Genomic DNA, 19,565 nt, shown 5'->3' with positions numbered 1-19,565 from the left:
TCTTGTTCCCCTTCAATCCATTCTCCATGGAGTAGCCAGAGTGAACTTTTTAAAATATAAATTGGGGAATTCCCTGGCAGTCCAGTGGTTAGGACTTGGCGCTCCCACTGCCAGGGGCTCGGGTTCGATCCCTGGTTGGGAACTAAGATCACACAAGCTGCGCAGCGCGGCCAAAATATATATATATATATATATATAAATTGAATGACACTCTCCTGCCCTAATACTTCAATGACTTCTAATTACCCTTAAGAAAAAAAATCTCAAAAAAAAAAAAAGAAAAAAATCTCTTTACCTTTGGCCTACAAAGACTGCCATTTGACTTCTTATCTCTCCAGCTTTATCAGTACCATTCGCTTCCCATCTTTCAGTCCATCTAGGAAAAGCCCATTCCTACTTTGGGATTTTGCATTGCTCTCCTCTTTCCCATTGTTCATCTGATTAACTCCTACTCATTTTTGTCAGTCAAACATCACTTAAGATGTCTTCCCTGGGACTTCTCTGGTGGCACAGTGGTTAAGAATCTGCCTGCCAATGCAGGGGACACGGGTTTGATCCCTGGGCCACATGTCTCGGAGCAACTAAGCCTGTGCGCCACAACTACTGAGCCTGCGTGCCATGACTACTGAAGCCTGCGCACCTAGAGCCCGTGCTCCGCAACACGAGAAGCCACCGCAATGAGAAGCCCGCACACCGCAAGGAAGAGTAGCCCCCGCTCGCCGCAACTAGAGAAAGCCCACATGCAGCAGCGAAGACCCAACGCAGCCAAAAAAAAAAAAAATAAAAGACTGCAATTTAAACTAGGTTTCCCTGCTTTTCTCTCACAGCACATTGTACTTTCCCTTCATAGTTTTACTATAGTTGATATATATATATATATATATATATTTTTTTTTTTTTTTTTTTTCCCCCAGCTTAACTGAGATATAGTTGACAAGTTCGTGTGATTGTTTGCTGTTTCCTGGATTGTAAACTCCAGGAGGGCAGACCCCAGGTTAGTGTTGCTATTTGCTGCCCTCATCCCATCCGCCCACTTAGAATTGTGGTCTGGCACATAGCAGGTGCTCAATAAATATTTGTTGAGAGAAATGAATTAGTGCACTGTTTGAGAACCCTGCCCTGTTTGCTAGGAGTAGCTTTGAATCTCCGCTTAAATTCTGGATAAGTGTTATTAAAGTTAGGACTGAGGGTAGGTGTTTCAGGTATTTCAGCTCACAGACCCTCTCCAAACCTCGCCTGCCACTCTCCACCCTGTAACGTGTAGTTTTCTGCCCATCCCTCTCTGTGCTCCTGGCTATCCGGTATCATGCACCATCCCTAACAATCACAGACCAAATAAAGAGGATTGTGACATGGACTCTAAACGTGACCGCGTTTGCGTCCCAGGGCCGGAATAAGACGCCAATGACTCATAGCTCCATTTAGGCCGGCAAAGCGCACCACTCCCCTCCCCCACCCAGACCTGGGGGCTGCCACATCCATCCATCGCCAGGAAGCTCACGCTCGTGCCTCGATTCGGATCTTCCGTACAGCATGGCAGCCCCCGAAGGCGTCGCCCACGGCAGTGCCTTCCGTACAACATGGCCGCCTACAGAGAGCACATCGCACCCCGCCCTCCCGGCCACCGGAAGTTTCCGTTTGAAACCCAGGCGGCAGACCCGGTCTGCGGTGCGGCAGTTATTGCCGAGCATCTTTTGAACCAGAGCAACGAGGCGTACGGGCAGGAGCAGCAGGCGCCTGGGTTCGGCTCTCCCGGGGCGGGAGACTGGGCTGGATGTGGGAGGCCGATGGGATGGGCTGGGAATGGAGGATTTTCTCTCTCCCGAGTCGCGCTCTTCTGGGCCCTCCGCCTGCTCGGGCCCCCTGGCCCACCCCTGGGTAACATTCACCTTGTACCTTCCAGGCCCCAGCCGTGCCGCCTCGTTACGATGGCCAGCGTGGTCAGGACAGTGTACCTGCAGCCCACCTCTGTGCTGAGCAGCGGCCTGCCCGCAGGTGGGTGTCCACGCCGCCCGACCCCGGGCGTTGCGAACTGGCCCCGGGTGGTCAGGCCAGGAGTATGGGGGATAAAATCGGTGGCTCGGAGTGGAGGGCTCCGGCAAGGGAGGGGGTTCTATCGGCTCTGACAACCTGCTAACTCCCCTAGAACCGGGCTGTCTAGGCTTATGATGGGAGTTAGGGGAAGGGCCACATGGTGGGAATTTAGACTTGCCCCGCACCCCTGCTCCCCCAAACCGAACTCTGCTGCATTCACCAATTAGATTTAAGTTGCTGATTATTCTACAATATTATTCCCATTAAGCTAGGAATCCCTTTTTAAACATTTACCTGTTTTATTTCCAGATGAGCTATCTGGAGGAACTGGGTTTGTTGTCAGGGAGGAGAGAAGAGAGTCATATGAAAAGCAGGATACTTAGGGAGCACTAGGGTTCACACTGTGTCTGGTTCACATTTGTAACGGCACAGTGTCTCTTATATAGTACATTCTCAGTAAGCATTTGTTGAGTGAAGTGAGAGAGAAGGGTCAGGCCTAACTAGTATTCGAGAATCTTGGGAGAAGAGAGATGGTTAAAAGTAATGTTTGGGACTTTCCTGGCGGTTCAGTGGCTAGGACTCTGCACCTTCACTGCCAAGGGCCTGGGTTCCATCCCTGGTCGGGGAATTAAGATCCCACAAGATGCCCTGCGTGGTCAAAAACTAAAAAATTAAATAAATAAAAATAAAATAAAAGCAATGTTTGATTGCTTTGCCATTTACTTTGTGTTACTCGGCTTGTGGTTGAAAGCCATCTCCTAAAGTCTGCAGTTGTTGAGCTGCCTAATCTAGAGATTATAGCACAGAATAGGCTTCAAACATTAGAACCTGTGATAGGAGATTTTGAAGCAGCTATTTAAGATCCCATCCCAGATGACTCCGTGCAGTTGACTGATGAGCAGTAGCAGGATTGACCTTTGAAGTAAATAGGCTTTACTTACTTCAAATGGTTCTGTTTGTTCCTTCAGAACACCTGAGTGGCAATTCTGGCATCAGAAGGACCTAGGAGTTGATGGAGGAAATGGAGTCGGTCTTATGCTGCCTTTCCCTTAGAAAGCAGTCTCTCATTCAGTGGGGAGTGACTGGCATCTCCCCAGCCAAGCTGGAAGTTTTCATCTCTTTGCTTTTTTCCTTGTCCCAGCTTTATGATCATATGTAACCTCAATAGTTTAACATTTTTAGGCTGCCTCTCAGGATTTTAGATTTTAGGCATGGGTTGGTTGTTCTTTAGTTTTTTGAATAGGTAACATTCAAAATAAATAAATATTCAAAGTGGGGAAACGATATACAGTGAAAAACAAGTCTTCCCTTCCTTGACACCAGCCATCCAATTCCCTCGTTTGCATCTCTCATTTTAAGGAGATAGTCTTTGTTAAATCCTGCTAAATTTTTCCTATGATGTAGTCCTTAGGATCTAACAAATATGGGTTATTGAAACCAATTCCAGTCAATGAAGAGTGTTAATTTTGATCAATTTGCTGTTGACACCTTTTTGCATGAGATAGATTTCTTATTGTGTGTAACTTATTAATACTTGAGAGAGGAGAAGGTAAATTCATGCACTCAAAGTTACCTTTTACTTCCAACAGAGACCTCAGAAAGGACCTTTTTAATACTTGTTTTGTGGGTAAGAGGGGAAAATAGGATGTAAGTGCCCATTGAGCGTACCTATAAATGAAATAATTTGTTAGCCTGAGAAATCATATTTATTCCAAACTGTTGTGCAGCTAGAGTCATCAAAATAAATCTTTATCAAACACAAAGTTTCCTAATCCCTGTGATCCAGTGCTTTATACCTCATTTCTTCAGCTTGATTTAATTGTTATGGCTCTTAATTTAGGTCAAGCTTAAAGGAGCCGTTTTACAGTGAACAAAGTGAAAGTTAGTATAAACTAGAAGAATCCTGTGCATGTGCTGGGGGTGTGTGCTTAACTCCAGAGCAAGTTACTTGAATTTGCTATGGAATGTAAGTGGTAGAAAGATGTGTGTGGTAGAGGGCTGGCATAAGGGCTAGCGGGGAAATGCTCTCCTCTGGGGAAGAAGAATGTCACGTCAGGGCCATTTCTCTGGTTATCTGGCAGTAGCCTAGCAGGATCAGAACAGAATACCAAACGGAACCTAACGAGCCTCTAAACTTAACAATGGATAAACAGATTAAAAGGGCTGATGGTAAAGGCAGTCAGCATGGAAGAGGGGAAGAAGAATAGAGGAGCTAGTTTAGAGATGGTCTGTGCATGAAACTGTGATGTGTTCCGTTTATCCAATAAGTAGGTTTTGGGCTTCCCTGGTGGCACAGTGGTTGGGAATGTGCCTGCTAATGCAGGGGACACGGGTTCGAGCCCTGGTCTGGGAGGATCCCACGTGCCACGGGGCGACTGGGCCCATGAGCCACAACTGCTGAGCCTGCGCGTCTGGAGCCTGTGCTCCGTAATGAGAGGCCGCGACGGTGGGAGGCCCGCGCACCGCGATGAAGGGTGGCCCCCACTTGCCGCAACTAGAGAAAGCCCTCGCACAGAAACGAAGACCCAACATAGCAATCAATCAATCAATCAATCTTTAAAAAAAAAAAGTAGGTTTTGAACCTCTGTTAATAAGCCAGATACTCTCCTAGATGCTGGGGCACAAAGATGTCAGTCTGGGAGCCAGTCTGGTCAAAACAACTAAGCAACTGCTGAAACTCGAAGCAGCTTGAGTGTAGCCTTAGGAGAGCGGGCAGAGTGCTTAGGAGCTTAATGACATGGTTCCTTTCAACTGCTGTGTGAGGAAGGACTCAGCTGTGTTCTGCCTTGCTGACGGCCACACTGCCTCTCATCCTCTTTGCTTGTGTGAATCTCCACTTTCACATCTATACCCTCTGGCCATTCAGTTTGCTGTATCAGCAAGCTTTTGGCTACCCTCAAACACACTGTGCTGTCACATTTAAAGAATTTTGGTTTCTATTCCCAATTGGTCTAGAAGTCTTATTCTTCTGAATTTATAGAGTTGCACTGTTGGGTCATGATGCATGGGATTCCACCCTCTTGTTTTCCTTTGCAGATGCACAAACTCGAGCCACTTCTAAGAGCCTATTACCTGTTAGGTCCAAAGAAGTCGATGTTTCCCGACCTCACTCAGGAGATTCAGAAAATGATGTTACAAAAATCATCAAACCAAGACGAGACAATGGGTGAGAGTCAGAGCATCGGTATCCAATTAGAACATTGGGCTAGAAATTGCTCAGTACCAAGAATTAGGGCTTTTGAGAGCACAGGGTATCTGAAGGATTGGCCTGTAGTCAGTGGCCTATAGCAGTGCAGCGTTGCTGACCTGTTTGTCAGAACCCTCTGTGTTGATCAGGTCAGAAGAGGCACAGCCAGGGTTGCAATAAGAGATATTCTTTGCTCTCTCAGCATTTGCTCTGAGTGTACAAATAGCAGCACTGCAGTCAAACGAGCCCTAAGTGGTATTCGTGGTGGGTGGGGCCTAGCTGTTAGCCTAGGTTGCTGCTCTGAGCAGTCCAGCCCAGTGTAGTGTGCATGTGTGTCCCTCTACCTGGTGTTCAGCTCCCGTGTGAGTGAGGATGACATGAAGTAGCCACACTATCTTGAGCAGAAGCAGGTCTGTCAGGTTGTTGAGGTGGTCAAGAGGGGAGCCCGAGCCCTATTCATAAGCTTTTTTCAGTAGTCTGGGCTGAAACAAAAGTGCATGGGCCCTCAGAGCTTCTCAAGCTTGTGCTGTCTGGGACTTCCCTGGCAGTCCAGTGGTTAAGACTCTGTGCTTCCACTGCAGGGGGCACGGGGTTCGATCCCCGGTCAGGGAACTAAAATCCCGCATGCTGCACACGGCCTGGACAAAAATACAAAAAAAAAAAAAAAAAAAAGTAATAACAGTACCGTGATTCTCTGATTGATTTCTTTGTTGTTGTTATTGTTTTAATTGAGGTATAGTTGACATACAACATTGTGTTAGTTTCAGGTGTACAACATAATGATTTGATATTTGTATATATTGCAAAATGATCACCACAGTAAGTCTAGTTAACATCCTGATTTGTTTTTGCTTCTCTAGGCAGCTGAAAGCTACAGACACCGCCACCAGGAGGAACATCAGGAAGAGGTGAGCGTCAGGGTAGATGAAACCTGGCCACCGTTTTAGGGTAGTGGAGCTCAATCCTGCTTGTACATCAGAATCACTCACAGGACTTGTTTTACTGTGTTGGAGTCTGGTGCCACCCCAGAAATCTAGATGGGATTTTCAGGGGTGAGGCACAGCCGGGTTTGCGAACCACTGTCAGGGCAAGAATCAGTGATGCTACTATCTTGAGTACCAGACAAGAGTTTGGGGGCTCCATGCCAGGACCACTGCCCCAACCTAGCTGTGGCCCATCAGCAGGAGCAGGAAGCCCTCAGGATGGCAGAGCCTGCGTGTGGTTAGTGATTTCGAGATGAGTGTCCTGCTGCTGCTGCTGCTGCTGCTGCTGGTGGAATTCTGGAGAAGGATCCATTTGCTTGGACATTTTGCAGTCCTGCAGACAGAAATAACATAAGCTGAAAAGTCTGTAGAAATAGGTTTTAATTCCACATCTGTTATTTGGGCATGACTTAAAAGTTCTGAAGACAAAATACTATCAAGAAGGACTCAGAATTTTGAAAAGGCTTAATATTGATGATGATAATGGCTATTACTTTTTGTTGATTGTTTGCATTTTATTTATTTTTTTATACAGCAGATTCTTATTAGTTATCTATTTTATATATATTAGTGTATATATGTCAAACCCAATCTCCCAATTCATCACACCACCACCACCACCACCACTTTTCCCCCTTTGTGTCCATACATTTGTTCTCTGCATCTGTGTCTCTATTTCTGCCCTGCAAACGGGTTCATCTGTACCATTTTTCTAGGTTCCACATATATGCGTTAATATACGATATTTGTTTCTCTCTTTCTGACTTAATTCACTCTGTATGACAGTCTCTAGATCCATCCATGTCTCAACAAATGACCCAAGTTCGTTCCTTTTTATGGCTAATATTCCATTGTATATATGTACCACATCTTCTTTATCCATTCGTCTGTTGATGGGCATTTAGGTTGCTTCCATGACCTGGCTATTGTAAATAGTGCTGCATTGAACACTGGGGTGCATGTGTCTTTTTGAATTATGGTTTTCTCTGGGTATACACCCAGTAGTGGGATTGCTGGGTCATACGGTAATTCTATTTTTAGTTTTGTAAGGAACCTCCATACTGTTCTCCATAGCGGCTCTATCAATTTACATTCCCACCAACAGTGCAAGAGGGTCCCCTTTTCTCCACACCCTCTCCAGCATTTGTTGTTTGTAGATTTTCTGATGATGCCCATTCTGACTGGTGTGAGGTGATACCTCGTAGTTTTGATTTGCATTTCTCTAATAATTAGTGATGTTGAGCAGCTTTTCATGTGCTTCTTGGCCATCTGTATGTCTTCTTTGGAGACATGTCTATTTAGGTCTTCTGCCCATTTTTTGATTGGGTTGTTTTTTTGATATTGAGCTGCATGAGCTGTTTATATATTTTGGAGATTAATCCTTTGTCCGTTGATTCGTTTGCACATATTTTCTCCCATTCTGAGGTTGTCTTTTCATCTTGTTTGTAGTTTCCTTTGCTTTGCAAAAGCTTTTAAGTTTCATTAGGTCCCATTTGTTTATTTTTGTTTTTATTGCCATTACTCTAGGAGGTGGATCAAAAAAGATCTTGCTGTGATTTATGTCAAAGAGTGTTCTTCCTATGTTTTCCTCTAAGAGTTTTATAGTGTCCAGTCTTACATTTAGGTCTCTAATACATTTTGAGTCTATTTTTGTGTATGGTGTTAGGGAGTGTTCTAATTTCATTTTACATGTAGCTGTCTAGTTTTCCCAGCACCACTTACTAAAGAGACTGTCTTTTCTCCATTGTATATCCTTGCCTCCTTTGTTGTAGATTAGTTGACCATAGGTACCTGGGTTTATCTCTGTGCTTTCTATCCTGTTCCATTGATCTGTATTTCTGTTTTTGTGCCGGTACCATATTGTCTTGATTACTGTAGCTTTGTATTATAGTCTGAAGTCAGGGAGTCTGATTCCTCCAGCTCCGTTTTTTTCCCTCAAGACTGCTTTGGCTATGGCTATTACTTATTAAAAGTTTTGTGTCAGTAGCTGTGCTAAGAATTGTATATGTATTCTCTCTTATCCTTCATGATAATAATATTATGAGATGTGGGTATTCTAGAAATGAGGAAACAGCCTCAGAGAGGTTACACAACTCCCTGAAGGTCATATACCACTATGTGGTGATGCCAGGATTCGAACCAACCCGACTCCATAGCCCATACTCGTAACCCCTCCACCACTTCATCTAAGTACGATTATCATTACAGCTGTAAGCCACTGAGTAAAGAGAAATCAGAGGAAGAGCTCAAGGATAAGAACCAGCTCTTAGAGGCCGTCAACAAGCAGTTGCACCAGAAGTTGATTGAAACTCAGGTAAGCAATCCACCAGACCTGCCATCAGCTGCACTGGGTGATGCTTGTGGAATCCTGAGGGACCACGCCAGGTGCCTGAGCACAGAAGGAGAAGATGCCAGGCTTGCACTGTGGCTGCCCCTGAGGAATGGGGCAGGCCTTACCTGTCTGTATGGCACCCCTACAGGGAGAGCTGAAGGACCTGACCCAAAAAGTGGAGCTGCTGGAGAAGTTTCAGGACAACTGTTTGGCAATTTTGGAGAGCAAGGGCCTCAACCCAGGTAAGAGATGGCACACAACTGCCTTCAAAGGAGTCAGTGCATGTGCCCCTTCCTGGGTGATTCTGGACTGTGCATCAGGGGTCTGGCATGGTGTCAGCTGACCCAGTCAGTGCAGGGGTTGCCTAGCAAAGCCCTGAAGATTTGGGGGAGCTCCTCTCTGTTCTGTTGTGATGTTGACTTTGCCTGCCCAGCGGAGTTTCAGATGGTTGTGCAGAGAGGATTCTCTCTTTCTTATCTGAACACTTTATACCATTAGTTTGGTGCTGACAGGTATGATCTTGCAAATAGATCAGAAATATTTTCTTTCTTTCAAGGGATATAGCATACAGGTAAGCTTCACAGGTGGAGAGAGAGATAATACTGTTGAAAGGGTTCCTAAAGCTGGCTAGTTAGCAGAATCACGGTGTTTAAAATGTGATTCCTGTTCTGACCCTGCCCCTAGAGGGCAGAGTCTGTCACAGAGAGGAAGCGGAAGAAGGGATTACCCCAGGACTGTAAGAGAGCCTGAATTGAGGAGCCTGAGAATGCCCAGGGAAGGAGCCCAGGCTTGTTTGAATTAAGGAGTGCTGACTTTGAATGCTGCCATTAACCTGTGCATTTTAGGATATATTCTTGATAGTCATCATATACGTTTTTGGATGATTTTAATTTCCTACGTGTATGCACTGTTTTTACCAAAAATAATAAAATTTTTTAAGGCCTGAAAAGCTTTTAAAAATAGTTTTGTGTATTGTAAACAAAACCAAAAAATACAACCTATACATTTCTTTTGGACAAATTTTCCGCTGAGCTGAGGAGAAAGCAGGATGAAGTTTTGGCCATATCCATACCTAGAGAGGAAGGGGAGATAAAATCCAGCTCTGGAGGGCAGGCGTGAGTGACCTTGCCAAGGTGAAAACTCAGGGGAGAGAGTTTTCAGATGCTTAGAGAAGTTTCCCTCATGAATACTCCTGTGGAGGGCTTTTAATTTTCTTTTCAGTTGCAGTTCCCTAGGCAGGGCTGACTTTGTTGTATTTACTGGTTTTAGGCAATGAGACCCTGGCGTCACGGCAAGACTCCACCACGGATCACATGGACTCGATGGTGAGGGTGTGGGTGTGAGTGGGCGAAGGCCCAGTGAGCGTGAGGCCCTGCACATCTAAGCAGGTCTCTGCCGTATGCTCGGCAAAGCCCGCGAAGCGGCCTTCGGTTATCCAGGGTAGTGGAAGAGGGTGGTGGATGTGTACTCAACATAGCATATTTTACTTGGAAGGTGACTTTGTGCTTACAGATATGAGTGAGTCTAAGTTGAAAATGTACTACTTTAAAACCCATAGTAGGGTGGACCAGTAGAGACAGCTTTCTGGTTTCTCTATTCTTCGCTTTACCAAATTTCTCCCCTTATTCCTTTGCTGAGAACTGTGTCTTACAAAGGTCCAGCCTGAATTAAATCTGTCTTCTCTTTGGTTCCTTCCCTGAAGTAGGAAGGCAATTGTTTGCAATTAAAGCCTTTTGAGCTTCTGTGATCTATTCCCCAGGAAGATCAGTTGTCGTCTTAGAATCCTAGAATACTAGGTATGGAAGCCTTCCTCAGCTCCCCCAGGCAATTTGTCACCCCTTTAGTGGCTACTGCCTTCCGTTCATATTACCTGTGTAGCACAGAGCACGTGGAGGTGGGGTTCTCTGTCCATCCTGTGGACTCAGTTCTTCTTCCAGGCCCACGAGAGAGCCCGGCACGTTTGTGGACACTCAGTCAGTGACTGAACAGATGGGATATTAGCGATCATCTGATTCAACTCCCATGAAGAGATTAGTTTATATGAAGAAAGTTCTCACATTTCAATAAAGATTTGTTATTACATTGTGCTTTTCTCTTAGCTGCTGTTAGAAACTTTGCAAGATGACCTGAGGCTTTTTAACGAAACAGCCAAAAAGCAGATGGAGGAGTTGCAGGTGAGAGGCAGACGTCTCCGCAAGGCAAAATTACCATTTCCTACCACAATAGGTGGATCTGTGGAGGGCTCTTTCTTATTTATCTATTTATTCATTTTTAATAAACTATTTTGTAATAAAAGAAAAGTTGTAAAGATAATGGAGAATTCAACTCCCCTAATATTAACATCTTACATTATCATGCTATATTTGCTATATTTGTCAAGACTAAGAAACCAATATTGATGCATTACTATTAACTAAATTCCAAGACTTTATTTGATTTCACCATTTTTTTCAACTAATTTTCTGTTCTAAAGACTCTTAGAAATGTTCACATCTGCAGGGCATGAGGCAATGTGCAACACGCTAGGTGGCTCCAGGTTGACAGTTGACACCTGTGTGAAATCCATGCTGTAGAAACTTGATATCTCAGGGAAACCTGTAATAGGAAACCCCGATTCTTGGGTCTGGACCGCTTTGGATTGCTTGGATGAACCATGGGATACTACACGGAATCCTAGAGGATTTCATTGCTCCAGTTGAGATAACAGACTCTGTAGTAGAGACAATTCCTAAAACCAACACAGATAAACAAACCTAAGATAGAAAAGACAATGTCTGTCAGTATCCCAGTGGTCTTCCTCAATGAAACAGAAGCATAATGTTCTGGTTATGGTATTGTCTTTCCTGTGAGTCAGAGTTTGGTGGTTTTTTGTTTTTTGTCTTTTTTAATGTCTTTCCATGCAGGCCTTAAAGGTAAAGTTGAAGATAAAAGAAGAAGAGAGGGCCCAGTTCCTAGAACAGCAGACCTTATGTAACAGTCAAGTAAATGATTTTACAACAGCCCTTGAGGAAATGGAGCAGCTATTAGAAATGTGATAAAAAGCAGGTGGCCACATGGCTCCCTCTTGGGGATAAACTCTCAGAGGAAGCCACTTAAGACATCTGCTTCTTGGCCATGATCTTCTAGGACTCACCATCCCCAGAATGAAAACAGTTTCTGCAGTAGGATTAAGGACAGTTTATGCTGGAATGGCAATTCCTCCTTTAAGCAAGCATTCCCAGCCTTCAGATTGGCCAGCTCTTCTGAACCTCACAATACGTAACTGAGGCCTACAAGAGAGGGGGCCTGAAAGCTTGGATCAACCTCCTAGGCAACAGAGCGGCACAGAATTAGTATCAGGAGACTAAACCAGCCACAGCCAGAGAAGCCAAAAGGTCACATTCAGACGTGCGGGAAGAAACAGTGGTGCGCAGGTGCTCCGCGGGAGACATCACTGAGGAGCCCTGCGGTCCCCTCCTCACTTGGAACACATTCTGTCCCATCCTGGTTGGGCTCTATAACCTCACTGTAAATTTATGAACTGGAAGTTACCTGAAATGGCTTAATAAATGGGGTGAAGGTATAAATAGCAATAACACCTATGAAACAATACACCTTGGAGCTTTTAATCTAAATCAGTTCTGTTTTTTTTTCATAAAGTGTTACTTTTAAAATAAATATTTCTGTAACTATTCAGACTGCAACACTGGCAAATGAAAATAGCCTTTTAACCTAAATACGTCCACTGAATACTATCGAACTAATCTAGATAACAAGTCCAAGCCTCCAGTTTCACCCAGAATATTTTTCTTCCACTCATTAAATGCTCTGTGGCTAGTGCCCCCCACACACACCCCCCAACCCCATCTTCCAGGAACATTAGCTAGTCTTCTGTGGTGTTCCCTGTTTGTAGCAGTGGGTGCCACACTCCATCCACCAGGTTTGTGTCACTAGCTGCCTGCATTCCTAAGTATGCGTGTATCTCTGCTATTGCTTTGCTCGGCCAATCCTGGACCTGGCCCCCTGGATCCTTAGTCAACTGAAGTCTGCAGCAGCCACCCCCAACCCCTGCAACCACCAGATCACCAAAAGCACCGCCATAGTTCATAGTCAAACTAGGCAGACTTTGGCTTTGGCCATCTCCCATTTTTTTCTGCACCTCTCCCAATTTCTTCAACTCCCCCTACTCTTGAGCATTATTGGGGCTGCCCAGAGCCACCCAATCAAGTCAAGTAACGTCCCACCCTAACTTATAGGGCTAAAATTCTTTTCCTTCATACACATACAACATTCACACAGTTGGTTATGTCCCAAATATTTTTGATAGGGAAACCCAGTTAAATAATTCTCACTGGTGAGAAGGGCTGAATATTTTCTTCTACCCATTTTCAGGATGTTTATAGTTTAAAAGATTGTTTACCCAAGTGAATTTGTAATTGGCATTTCTGGTCCCCCCAAAAGTTCTACTTCCTTCTTGGAAGGAAAGGGTGGGAAACTCAGCTGTGAGATCCTCACCTCCTTGTCATGCCTCCCTAGTTAACTCCTAAGAATGGAACTATCCCAACTCCTCCATTACTCATGTTGCCCAGTGTTGAGATCCTGTTTGCTCAAGGTCTGGCCTCACAGGGGCCTTCACCTCAAGACGCTGCTTTGCACCACCAGCCAGCATTTGTGCAGTCTTGCCTTTTCTTGTGTTCCCTCTGACCTCTGCTGCTCCATCTGCCTTTTGTACGTGTGGAGGTGTTGTGGTGCTTATTCTGATGTACAGCGTGAATAAGTTCATGCATTACATGAACCAGTGTGATCTGCACCCTCCACTTTGCTAGACGCTTATAGGAAACTTTAATGTAGCATGACGTTCTTAACCTCAGAAATGCTTACAGTACATGTGGTGAAACATTGCACAGGTGATACACAAGTTGAATAACAAAGGCAATAGTTAAACAGTGGGTTGTGTGATATAGTTGTGTGCTATAGTAGTTAACTCTGAGCTAGTTCGGTTGGGGGAGGCTTGATGGAAGCGGTAGACTGTGGTTGAAGGAAGAGTAATATTTAGAGCGGCTAGCTAGAGGGTTGAGAACTTTCCAGGTTGGTGAACACATGGAGATTTGGGGACAGTAGCGCACTCAGAGAGGGCATGGAAGCTTCACGCCCTTTCCCCATGCATCTCTTCCATCTGGCTCTTCCTGAGTTATATCTTTTTATAATAAACCAGATCTAGCAAATAAAATATTTCTCTGAGTCCGTGAGCCATTCTAGCAAATCAATCAAACCCAAGGAGGGGATCATTGGAACTTCCAAGGAGAAAATAAAATTATGAGAGACTGAAGAAAAAAAAAAAGTTGAGGGGATATCCAGATGAGTCTTGAGGAACTAAGTAAGAACACTGGGCTTCTTCAGAAGGTTCAAGATGAGAGGGGAGGAATTCCCTGGTGGTCCAGTGGTTAGGACTCTGTGCTTCCACTGCAGGGGACATGGGTTCGATCCCTGGTCGGGGAACTAAGATCCCGCAGGCCATGTGGCACGGCCAAGATATTAAAAAAAAAAAGATGAGAGGGGATTATAGCTGACGCTTAACCGAGCACTTGTAATATGCCATATGTGATGTTTATGTGTGTGCCTCCTTATGTTCATTCTCATGTAATCCTCATTACAGTCATACAAGGTAAGCACTATTAACCCTTTTTATAGCTAAAGAAAAAGGCTCAGAGAAATTAGATGAAATTAATCCATATAATTAATTAATGAAATTAGTTAATGAAATGAAGTTGATTTGCCCAAGGTCAAACAACAAGCAAGTACTGGAGAAAGATTTGAGCCAGGGAATAATGGGAGTGGAAAGATTTGAGCCAGGGAATAATGGGAGTGGAAATTAGTTAATGAAATGAAGTTGATTTGCCCAAGGTCAAACAACAAGCAAGTACTGGAGAAAGATTTGAGGCCAGGGAATAATGGGAGTGGAAAGTACATGGTGCTACTAGATGTTTTGAAGAAACTTAAATGCAGGCTAGAAGGTGTGGATTTTTATCATCCGGGCCGGAAGTTTACAAACTGTCTCAGTTCATGATGCTCCTAGTGTCTCAATATTTTATGACACACCAAAAGATATACCTAAAAGTTCTATTTTTAAGTAGTTAGATCCAAACGATAAGCACTTATGTCCTAACAACTTAGTAGGTATTTGAAAAAATAATACACATAAATCTAAAGAAAATATTTTTATTTTTAAATAACTACAATTATTTACTAATGGGATGTGGGGCACAGTTTAATTTCTCAAGCCTTGGAATCAAATTGGACACTACCACCTTCCTATCCTGTTTGAGAGGAACATAGCATGATCTAATGTTGAAACTGACCTACTTTGAGCCAGTACTTCACATGTGGTCTAACATGTCATGTATCACTGTGATTCCCCCAAAAGTTTATCCCGTGGCATCCCAGTGAGCTTGCTGCCTAGGGATGCCTTGGCTCACAGTCTGGGAACCATGAACCTAGGCAATAAGGAATCACTGACACATTTTGAGCAGATAATCACCATAATGAATGATTTAGAAAAAATGAATCTAGCACTGTGTGAAAGATGGATGGCTTGCAGGATCTTAGTTCCTGAGCCACTCCTTGGGCAGGCAGGAGGTCATGGGGCACTACCATAGCACCTTTTTTTCTTGCAGTTTTATTGGGATACAACTGACATAGCACTGTATAAGTTTAAGGTTTACAGCATAATGATTTGACTTACATACATCATGAAATGATTATCACAACAAGTTTCTTATTTTATGTTTTTGGCCATGCCACGTGGCTTGCAGGATCTTAGTTCCCCGACCAAGGATCAAACCTGGGCCCACAGCAGTGGAAATGCAAAGTCCTAGACACAGGACCACCAGGGAATTCCCATTAATTTATTGTTCTTTTTCTAGGTTCTTAAAATAGAAGATAAGGTAATTCCATTTCAATTTTTATCTTTTCCAGTATATGCATTAACAACAATAAATTGTCCCTGTAAGGGCCAGGTAGCAGCATCCCAAATTTTGCTATGTCCTATTTTCATTATTCGTCTTTCTGTTCAAAATATGTTCTAATTTCCATTGTGATTTCTTCTTTCACCTGTGGATAATCTGGCTTCCTGTTTCATTACTCTCCCAAAACAATTTTTGATAAGGTGTGTGAAATGAAATTCACATTTTATGGCAAGACAAGAAAAATTTAAATATAAAAAAATTTCCTCTGCCCTTTAGCCTCCTGTCTCCCCTCTACTGTGCATTGTGTATCTGCATTTTGCCTCCACAAAACCTTCCCCGCTGGCAGAAATACCTGCTCAACCATAAACAGCAACATCCTTCTAGCAGGAACAAGACAACTCCTTAAAAGACAACATTTCTTCTTGATCTTGTAAAGGGGTCACAATGACCCATCAGTTTGCACTTGCCGATCTGGATTGTGTAAACTGTCAATAATACGTCATCTAATGTACGGCTCTGTCTCAAAAAACTTACGTAACTGTGTTTTGACTTCTAACAGGCAGAACAGTTCTTGGAACACAAATTTGAGGGTTACAGTACTCAGATTTGGCTCAAATAAAATTTTCCATTTCTTTCATAGATTGGCTATTGATTAATTTTTCATCGACATATGCTTGGTGTAGTCAGCAGGATACCAGAGACCAGAGGACACCTGGAAGACGCCTCAAACCCGCACTCAGTACCAGCATGGGTACTTTGAGCCTCACCGGCTTCTCAGCATCTCTCAGGTGTTCTGGTGAGTTCTCCTAATACCCAGATCTCGTTGTTTTGGTGATGATCCTGAAAATTTTATTTGGGCTGGTTTTTACTTGTCTTAAGGGGCACGTAGGAATTTCCTAGGCAGGGTCCTAGGGGGATCTGGACAGCAAGTCCAGGGAAACACAGGTAGCTGGTTTTTGTTAAGTTCGGCTTAAATCAAGGGAAAAAAAGGGGTAAATTGATATCGGGTCTTAACAAAACTTTTTTGTTAGTGAAATGAGAGACTGAGTTATTCAGCTCTGAAGAATAAAGGGACATTTTGCTCCTTCTGGCCACAAGGCGTCCTCAGGTGACTGAGGACCTTGCAGAAGTGTCTGAGGATCAATCCTTACTATGTGCAGTGGTCCTACAAGAGAACCCCACTACGACCATTAAGTAAATACTGCTCATCTGGGGAGCGCAACAGAAGCTGATAACTTAGCACTCCCCGCACCCATGACAGTTTTAGACTGTCACAGGGAGAAACCGAGACACATAAGAGAGTCAAACCGACTCAAGGGTAATTCCTTGGGGAGCTAGACTCAGAAGCAGTGCACATCCAGCCCACCACACTGTCCTCAGAAAATTGTTCAGATCATATCTCATACCTGAACCAGACTACCAAATTAATAATGGGAAATCATGCCTCACGGGCCAAACAGCTCCCGGATGAATAGCCACCTATGGGAACCCCAGCTGGGTTTATGTATAACACCCATGAAACTGACGCTTGCAAGCATTTAACTTAATGGGAAGGTCTGACCAAAAATCATTTGTCCCTGAGATGGCCAAAATGGGGCACTTTCGATTTACCTAAGTTGGTAAATTTTATTTGCACACTAAATTAGAAAAAGCCAGCTTAAGATCAAACAGCTAGAATGGAGACATTTTAATTGGTACCTGGAAGCCTCAAAACGAGAGAATGATAAAATGGCTTCATTGTGAGAGACAAATCAGAAATTATCAGAAATGGTGACTAGATTAGAAAAGACCTCAGAAGTCATCACTGCTTCTCCTCCTTTCTCTCCTCCTTTGGCTCCTTTGTATCCTCTTCTTTCTGAGCTCCCCTATGCTGACCCCTCTGCTCTTCCACCTCTAATCTCAAAGGAAGAACTTGTTGAGTCTAAGGGAAAGGATAAAGACAGCCCTAAAGTAATAGCCACCCCCTTTAGGGAGAAACCTGCTCTTACCTGTACACCCTTGGACTAGGACAGAACTTAAGGCCTTAACTAAGGAATTTCCAGATTGTTCACAGGATCCCTTGGGGTTTGCTAAACAATTTCATCTTACAGTAAGAACTTATGAGCCTGGATATTCAAACTTGAACCAGCTTGTACATTTACTAGTCCCTGAAAGTAAAGCAAAGGAATGGCTCCAAGAGATAAATTGGAAGGTGCCTATGGAAGATTTTCGCAAACATGAGGCTGCAGATCATCAGAAATGTAGAGAACCTGCCCACAATCTATATCAGGTTATTCTGAAAATCTTCTCCACCTGGGGGTGGGGGGACCTTTGATATGAAAGGCAGTGAGCTGAAGAAGAAAGCATTTTGGTCTGGACAAACTGACAGAGCCTGGCTTTTGCCTTAGCTGTGTTTGAGACCTTGGACTAATGAATGGGGCACTGTAAGAAGGAACACAAAGTGTTGTCATTAAATATGTAATCTCCTTTATTCCTCATTGCAATGGGTGGTATTGTTTTCATTTAAAGATGATGAAAGGGGGGACTTCCCCTTGTGGTCCAGTGGTTAAGAATCTGCCTTCCAACGTAGGGGACTCGGGTTCGATCCCTGGTCGGGGAACTAAGATCCCACATCCCACAGGGCAACTAAGCCCGCGCGTGCCTCAACTAGAGAGCCCATGCGCCCTGGAGCCCGAGCGCTGCAACCAGGGAGAAGCCTGAAGGCCACAACGAAAGATCCCGCGGGCCGCAACAAAGATCCCACATGCCACAACTAAGACTTGACGCAGCCAAAAATAAAATAAAATAAATATTAAAAAAAAAAAAAATAAAGATGATGAAAGGGAATTCCCTGGCGGTCCAGTGGTTAGGACTGTGCGCTCTCACTGCTGAGGGCCCGATTCAATCCCTGGTGGCTTGGCCAAAAAAAAAAAGATGAAACAGAGTCTGAAAAGATCTAAGAAACTTGCCCGAGGGACTTCCCTGATGGTGCAGTGGTTAAGGATCCGCCTGCCAATGCAGGGAACACAGGTTCGAGCCCTGGTCTGGGAAGATCCCACATGCCGCGGAGCAACTAAGCCTGTGCACCACAACTACTGAGCCTGCACTCTAGAGCCCGTGAGCCACAACTACTGAGCCCACGTGCCACAACTACTGAAGCCCGCGTGCCTAGAGCCCGAGCTCCGCAACAAGAGAAACCAATGCAATGAGAAGCCTGCGCACCACAACAAAGAGTAGCCCCCGCTGGATGCAACTAGAGAAAGCCGGCGTGTAGCAATGAAGACCCAACGCAACCAAATAAATAAATAAAATTAAAATTTAATAAAAAAAAAAAGAAACTTGCCCGAACTTCCACATCTAAGTAGCAGGACTGCAATGGTGTCCCTGGATTCAGGGCGCTAAACTACCTGAGATGAGCTCTTCAAGGGCATTGACCGCCCCACAGAGAAGGAAATTAGCAAAGCAGGGAAGGGGATAGAAGCTGAATTCTGTCAGCTCTCCTCTTTCCACTCATACACCATTCTTCCTTTCCTGTCTCCCTGAAATGGAGCAGGACCCTGTGAGGCCCTTCTGTGTACAAATCCTTTCTGTGTCCCCGTTTCTTGTTTGTAGGAAAGAGGCCTCAGCCTCCTAGACCTTCCCTGAGTGCCAAAGGGCAGATTCAAACAGTTGCTAAATAGAAAAAAGAGGGAATGCAGAAACAAAGGAGGAGCAGTCAAGAAACTATAGTACAACAATAAAGCAGGGTCCTGGTTCCCCCAGAAACCAGGAATATACCTAACAATATCTTTGAGTTCTTCTGCTAGAACTAAGGCCCCACCCAGGTGGAAGATGGTAACTTCAGGCTGAGCACCAGATTCCTGAAACACCACCTTGTTACCCCACCACCAACCAATCAGAAGAAAGTCTGCACTTAGTGGAAGATAAGGAAGACTCTGATCCCCCCTCCCCAAATGATTAACTGCGAATGGCTTCCCCCCTTTCTCCCTTTAAAAACTTTCATGGTGGAGCAGACTCTTCAGAGTTGGTTCTTTGACGCGACTCTGCCTTCCCCCCAGGTTGCCTTCTGAATAAAGCAACCCGTCCTTTCCAGCCAACACTTGTCT

The 19,565-nt window shown here is 44.3% G+C and overlaps 1 protein-coding gene across 1 annotated transcript; it reads left to right on the top strand.

Moving 5' to 3' along the window:
* Nucleotides 1–1,533: 1,533 nt before the first annotated feature.
* On the top strand, nt 1,534–12,125 carry KNSTRN (kinetochore localized astrin (SPAG5) binding protein). Its single transcript, XM_061182251.1, is given in 10 exon segments — nt 1,534–1,606; nt 1,609–1,741; nt 1,904–1,995; nt 5,071–5,200; nt 6,082–6,129; nt 8,413–8,518; nt 8,685–8,778; nt 9,806–9,861; nt 10,636–10,710; nt 11,440–12,125. Coding segments are annotated over 10 exon segments (939 nt in total). The 3' UTR covers nt 11,572–12,125.
* The last annotated feature ends 7,440 nt before the right edge of the window (nt 12,126–19,565 follow it).

The sequence above is a fragment of the Eubalaena glacialis genome, chromosome 2, assembly GCF_028564815.1.
Source record: "Eubalaena glacialis isolate mEubGla1 chromosome 2, mEubGla1.1.hap2.+ XY, whole genome shotgun sequence".
In the NCBI taxonomy this organism is placed as follows: domain Eukaryota; kingdom Metazoa; phylum Chordata; class Mammalia; order Artiodactyla; family Balaenidae; genus Eubalaena; species Eubalaena glacialis.
This window is presented reverse-complemented; position numbering and strand designations above follow the sequence as displayed.